Source organism: Rutidosis leptorrhynchoides, chromosome 6, assembly GCF_046630445.1.
Source record: "Rutidosis leptorrhynchoides isolate AG116_Rl617_1_P2 chromosome 6, CSIRO_AGI_Rlap_v1, whole genome shotgun sequence".
Lineage (NCBI taxonomy): Eukaryota > Viridiplantae > Streptophyta > Magnoliopsida > Asterales > Asteraceae > Rutidosis > Rutidosis leptorrhynchoides.
In genome coordinates, this window is record NC_092338.1 from 438970318 (window position 1) to 438978006 (window position 7689).

At 30.1% G+C, this 7689-nt stretch overlaps 1 protein-coding gene across 1 annotated transcript; it reads left to right on the forward strand.

Annotated features, from left to right (window-relative positions):
• Positions 1-1571: 1571 nt before the first annotated feature.
• LOC139855308 (protein FAR1-RELATED SEQUENCE 5-like) lies at positions 1572-6805 on the forward strand. The gene is made up of 7 exons (XM_071844539.1): positions 1572-1719; positions 2813-2932; positions 3039-3101; positions 3629-4538; positions 4952-5210; positions 5279-5854; positions 6116-6805. The coding sequence occupies exons 1-7, from the start codon at positions 1572-1574 to the stop codon at positions 6803-6805; spliced, it is 2766 nt and encodes a 921-aa protein (XP_071700640.1).
• The last annotated feature ends 884 nt before the right edge of the window (positions 6806-7689 follow it).

The following is a 7689-nucleotide window of genomic DNA, read 5'->3' on the forward strand; positions in this document are numbered from 1 at the left end:
GGAAGGATTGACTCTTTGTTGACCACGTTTGACTTGTGTTATGTGGAGAGTGTCATCCGTTAGGATGCACTCCTCGTCGGCCACTTGTTGGAGAATGGTAAGCATTTACCATCCTCTCGTGATATGGGCTTAAAGTTCGATGTTGACGATACCATATCCTTGTTGTGTTGTTTTGCGATGAGGGCTTAAAGTTCGGTATTAACGATACCTCATGTATGGATTTAAAGTTCGATGTTGACGATGCCATACCACTATTGTAGTGATGCGTGATGAGGGTTTAAAGTTCGATGTTGACGATACCTCATGTGTGGGTTTAAAGTTCGTTGTTGACGATACCACATCATATTTGTATTGGCTAGCGATGAGGGGTTAAAGTTCGATGTGACGATACCTCATATATGGGTTTAAAGTTCGGTGTTGACTATACCACATTAAGCGTGATGAGTGGGTTTTAAGTTCGATGTTGACGATACCACTCATGGAATTGGGATTTGGTACTAATAGATGATGTGAACATCATGGCTCTTTCAAGGGGGGATTATTCCCTTGTGATCTGATTAATGGGTGGTTTCCACGTATTTATATTTTAGCATTTATTATTGACGAGATCTATATGCTATTGATGTTGGCTTGTCGTACGCTTGATTTTTTGATTATATGAATTGCTAATGACGTGTGTTATTTGTGTAGGTGAATGCAAGTAATTGAATTATGTACGTATGCGTATAAGTATTGCATTAACTAAGCATTAGCTTACCCTCTCGTTGTTTGCATTTTTAGGTTCGGAGGCGGACATGCCAAGGGTATGCTCGGGATTAGATGATTTCCCCTTTTGCGGCTTGCTTGGATTACTTTTAGTTTCGACTTAGGATTGGGTAGTTTATCCCCAAACATCATGCTCGTAGTTTTGTTTGGAACTTAAACTCATGTAGTCGAAAACTTGTATTTTGTACGAAAGTCGTAAAATGACCGATGTGGGCCCGGTGTCGTAAAACTTGTTTTATTATTGAAACGTGTTAGTTTTACATATTATAACATGTTGTGAAAAGCGTTTAGTCTAAAAGTGTCAGGAAGTGGGAGATCATTAAACGAAAATTGGAAAATCCGGACAGAACTGTTTTGGCTTTGTGCGCGTCGCGCACATTGAGGGTTGCGGGCCGCGCACCCTCCTGTATATATAAAAAAAATAAAAATTATCTTGCGTATTCGATTGGATTACGGGTTGGGTCGTTACAAAATGATTAGGTTAATTTATCAGACAATTTAATCGGTTTTAATTAAGAGAACAATCCACGTCATCGGTGAATCATCTGAGTGAACACCGCTTCGTCAATCTTGGTTATTCGTTGATTTACTTTTTGTATTTAGTTTTATTACAGAACCCTTACTTTTACACTTTAATCTTTAGGATAATTATTAGTCATTTAAATCTTAAATAGCTGCTCTCTGTGGACAAACTTGAACTTACCTATTCTAGCTACATACGATTGAGATAATTGCTCATTTATGTGGAGTTAATTATTAGGTTTAGTTCTAATTTAAATAGGTGTAGAAAACACACATCAATCATCATGGTTGTTATGTACTTAATTAATGGAGATTTGAATGAGGTTCAGTTTCAAGAGGATCGGTTGGGTTCTATTTTTAACGTACATGAGGCTACAAACTTTAACTCTTTCCTTGTTGACTCTGAACTATGTGATTTGCCATTGGGAGAGAGTAAATTCACTTATATTAATAAAAAAGGTTCGAAAACGAGCTACTTAGATAGAGCATTGGTTTCACAAAATATGACTGACTTGTTTCCTGACTTAAAGTTAACAACATTGAAAAGAGATTGATTGGATCATACACCTATTCTTCTTAGTCGGGTTGAGATTGACTTTGGTCCAACTCCTTTTAAATTTTTTCATTCTTTAGTTTAAGCATGATTTACTTGAATAGGTTGTCAAATTTGTATTTGCTTCGACTGATTTTGATGGCATGTGTGTGGGGGATACATATATATACGTATATATATGTTTATATATATACGTATATATATATGTATATATATACATATATATACGTATACGTATATATACGTGTATATATATATACATATACGCATATATATATATATATATACGTATATATATATATATATATATATATATATATATATATATATATATATATATATATATATATATACGTATACGTATATATACGTGTATATATATACGTATACATATATATATACGTATACGTATATATATACACGTATACATATGTACGTATATATATACGTATACGTATATATATACGTATATATATACGTATATATATACGTATATACGTATATATATATATATACGTATATATATATATATATGCGTATATGTATATATATATACGTATATATATATATATATATATATATATATATATATATATATATATATATATATATATATATATATATATATATATATATATATATATATATATATATATATTGGACCAATCCATGGATAAGCACTAAATGGGGTACAAACTGGATAAGTGAATATCGGCCTCACATTTCATATTTTTAATAAAAAATTCAATTTATACTGGAAAAACGCGGAGGGGTATTTTTGGAATTTCACATTTTTAATTCCGGTATATTTTATCTTTTCGCCTCGTTCATTCCTCTTCTGTTCGTTCTCTCTCTTCGTCATCAATATTCATCATCTTCATCATTAATCTTCAACATATATTCATCGATTCAACTTCAATCGTAGATTCAATTTCAATCGTTCATTCTTAATTTTGTAATTTCTAATTTTAGTACATATTTCTGTTACTTTCGATCTCTGTATTCATCATCAATATTCATCGTCTTCATCATCACATATACTCATGGATTCAACTTCAATCGCATATTCAACTTCAATTGCTCAATCTGATGGTTACGTTCATTCGTATCCTCTTTTTCTGTTTTACTTAAATTAGTTTATGTTTAAAATTAGGTTAAATTGATATACATCGTTCGTTTCTTTTTTTTTTTTTTGCAGTTCATGTTATTACGAATTCGTCTACTGAATCAGCTGCTGATTCTGTTCCTGATACGTTTTCAAGTAAGTTTTTCATTCATCATTCATCTGATATTTTTATCATTCATCACGTCGCTTTTTATGTTTAGTGTTTTTCATATGAATTAGATATGCATTTGATCAATGATAAATGTAATTTTTCTGTTTAAGATATATGTTTGATTGATCAGTGAAATCTGCCTTTTTAGAGTTTTGTTGTATAATAAATGTTTTTTATAGACTTTTTAGTGCTGTTGTTATTGTTTGTGTTGTATGATAAACTATACGCAGTTTCATGTACTTTTGTACCATTCATTATGTATTTTTTTTAACATTCATCTGTATTTTTAATCATTCATTATAAATGTAGGCAGTTTTTAATATATAACATTCGTAATTTGTTTTTCTTTCATCATCATGTAACATTTTTAATCTAATTATTGTATGAATTTTTTTATTATTTATCATAAACTTTATGTTGTTTCATTTTTTTTTTTTTTATCATTCATCATGTATCATTCATCATTCATCATGTAATTTATAACTAACTTTATGGAATTTTTCATTTATAGGCACCAACTCTGTCTGTAGAAATCATTTTTTGTCTTCTTATGAGGATGAAGGTCCTGATGAAAAGAAATTGTGGTTTCCTAATGTTCCAGATCATTTTAATCCTGTTATTGGTTCCGTTTTTAGATCATGGCAAGATTGTTTATATTTTTATGACTTATATGCTGAGGCTGCTGGGTTCAATATTAAGAAAGCTTCTGAAAATAAAGATGAAGATGGTTCAATTATTTACCAAGTTTATAGGTGTAATAGGGCAGGTCGTCCTGCCCCAAAAGCTCTTGTTCCCCCTGCTATTGTTAATCCACCTGCTATTGTCAATCCATCTCAATTTTCCCCTGATACTCATTCTTCCTTTCCTGATAAACCTGCAAAGCGAAAGCGTCAGCGTAGGAAAGTGTCTAATCGTAAATCTTCTAGTATTAAGGTTGAATGTGAAGCTTGCATTAGATTCAAACTTTTCGAGGGTAAGATTGTTATTTTTAAGTTTTTTGAGGGGCATACTCACAAACTCATAACTGAAAGGAATAGGAATTTGTTGAATAAAAGGAGGAAGTTCGATCCTGAACACATGAAATTTCTTTTCAAACTCAGTACTCGATCAAATATCGGTGGATTTAAAGCTCACACACTTTTTAGTGCTCTTTGTGGTGGTATTGATAATGTTGGTCCTTTGCCTGTAGATTTCAATAATTTTCATCGTGATTTGATCCAATCTCTAGGTGATACTGATGCACATATTGCTATTGAACAACTGCTTATGAAGAAAAATACTTTACCTAACTTCAGTGTCGAGTATTATTGTGATCATAATAATTTTTTACGTGGGGTTTTTTGGGCTGACAATATTTTTAAGTTGAACTACAAAGAGTTTAGTGATATTGTTGGCTTTGATGCTACATATGGTACAAATATGTAAGTTTTCTGTAATTCGTATCACTTTATTTTTATTATTTATCATTCTATTTTTATCATTCAACACTTTATTTTTATTATTCATTTTTCATCATTCATCATTCATCATTCATCATTCATGCTTCATCATTTATGATTCATCATTCATCATTCATCATTCATAATTTAATCATTCATCATTCATCATTGATTTTTCTCATTCATATTGACAGATTACTTATTTTTCTTTTTTATCCTAAACTTGCACTTTATTTTGATCATAAATTAACTAAATAATTATTATTTAAGACATTATTCATTCATTAAACATTAAAAACATTACTGAATGATTGAAATACTTTATTTTTATCATTCATCTTATAATTTTTATGTTATTTTACATGATTTTTTATTACTGATTTTTTATATTATAGGTATAACATGGTTTTTGTACCTCTCACTGGAGTTGATAACCATAAGAAGCTTGTTATTTTTGGAGCTGCTTTATTAGCTAGTGAAAGCATAGAATCGTTTAGTTGGTTTCTTGATTGTTTTCTCAAAGTTTTTGGTACTGAACCGGGCTTAGTGTCTACTGATCAAGACCCATCAATGTTGGAGGCTATTAAAATAAAGTTTAAGACTGCGCAGCATCGGTTATGTATGTGGCATATCAGTCAAAAACTTGAAAAAAAGGTAAATTTTCTAGTTTAATTCATTTTTTTGATATCATTCATTTGTTTTATATTATTTTTTTTTCATAGGTTGGTCGTGAGTTGTTTTCAAATAAAGATTTTCGTAAGCAAATGAATAACATATTCTGGAATCAAGAGTTGAATGCTGAAAAGTTTGAAAAGTGTTGGCAACATGTTTTAGATGAATTTGGCTTGCATGATGTCGATTGGTTTAAAGATATGTATGCTATGAAGGAGAAGTGGATACCGTGTTTTTTCCGAGATACACCAATGGCTGGATTGATGAGAACGTCATCACTTTGTGATAGTGAAAATTCATTCTTTATAAAATGCAAGAACAAGCATTCTAAATTGGTTGAGTTTTTTTCACGCTTCGATGTTGTAGTTGAAAAGCAGCGACATAACAACACGATTCTCGAGTTTGAAATGGATAATAGATCTATTAATTGTGTTACCAATAAGCTGATTGAGTTGCATGCTAGGGATTTTTATACACCAACCATGTTTCTGTTAGTTCAAGAAGAAATATTTCAGTCTTCTATCTCTTGTGTGCAAATCAGCTCAACCATTGAAGAGAATGAAGACAAACAATTATGTGTAATTGAAGAGAAATTTTCTCTTCCTCGTCTAAACTGGAAATATAGGGTGAGCTTTCACTTCATATCTTTTTAAATTTTTCCTAATCTGATTATTTACATTTTTTTTGTTTTAATATATATTTTGGTTTAATTTATTTATTTTTTTTTCAGTATATTTGTCAGTCATCATAATTTTTTGTTATTACATGTTTTTGTCATTCATCTTTTTTTCATTCATTATCTTTTTTTGTCATTCATCATTTTTTTTCATTCATTATGTTTTATTATTTATCTTGTTGTTAACTTTTTAATTTTCTCTTTTTTTTAGGTTACTTTTGATGTTAAAACTGCTGAAGCCAGCTGTTCGTATTTGCTTTTTACACGTGAAGGTCGTTTATGTAGGCACATATTTTATGTGTATCATGTTCATGATGTTGTTGCTATCCCTATGGTTCATTTGTTGAGGAGGTGGTCAAAGGAGGTATCTGAAACATTTAATTCCATTTTCGTCTATTCTGATGATAAGTCTGAATCCAAAAAGATTATCAATCACGTTTTCAACAAGCTTAGGAAGGTTTCCTCTTTATATCGAGATGATCTAGATAAACTTGTTAGTTTTAGAGATAAGTTTGATGTCTTAATTGGCGATTTTCTTGGTTCTACTTCTGATGAGCCTTCTACATCTACTAGAGGTGAACATATTAATAGACTATGGGGATTCTCTAAACCAGTCAATTCGAATATCCGTGCTCCGGAGAATATTAGAAACAAAGTTCAACGTAGATCAAATCGGATATTGTCTTCCAAAGAAGTGGCTGTTAAGAAACATGTTAAGACAAGAGCTTGCAAGCGTTGTGGTATTCATGGTCACAATGTTCGGACTTGTACTACTGACCTCACTCAAGTACATAATGCAAAGAATAAAGGAAAAAATTTCAATGACTTTGAATTAGAAGACGAAAGCGAGGAAGAGGATGAAGACCTTGCATATGAAGATCAAGATTCTGATTCTGATTAATTGTTAATGTTTTTATCTTTTTTATAATTCTCTATATGTTTTTATACTGCTACTCTTTTTTATTTTTTATTTTATTTTTTGTATAATTTTCTGTGAAATTAGATTACGAGGTATTTTTTCAAGTTTTGGATCATTCATTAAAGCATTTTATTATTCATCTTTTTTAATCACTTGTCATTAATTTTATCATTCATTATATTGTTTATCTTGTTTTTAGTCATTATATTATGTAACAGTACAACTACGGTATGTTTTTAGTAATCATTAATATCTTTTTAAATCATCTTGTTTTTAAAAAATTAGTTTAAATTCATAATATTACAATCTAATAATCCTTTTTTGTTATCATGAATCATAATCTATCCTTATTATAAATTCATAATCATTTATATCTCATTATTAATCTATCATTCATTGTTTTTGAATTTTTCTAATATATCACAAACAATCATCATAAAACTTTCAATCATTCACCAAATATATCATTCATTGTTCCATTTTCCATCATTCAGTTAACAAACATTTAGTTTGTACAAAATAAGCATCAAACAAACACTGTTTTAAGACGTTGATGTTCACTATTCGTCAAAACACAATTCCAAAATATATCATTTCATCACCCGAATTCTTCTTCTGTTCCAAGACATCACTGACCTTTTTAAAACTTTGAATTAATTGTCTCTTTATAATTCATCTCTTCTTTCTTTAGGTTCTCTTCTTTCTCCTTTTCTGAATAAGTTGCTTCATAGGTATTGTACCTTTCCATCCACTCATTCATAGATTTATTGGTAGGATGTGTTAAAATCTTCACTCCATATTTCACACGCAATTCGTTCAACTGTCTGATTTAACTTGGTCTTTCTTTAAAAACCCGCTCTTCCATT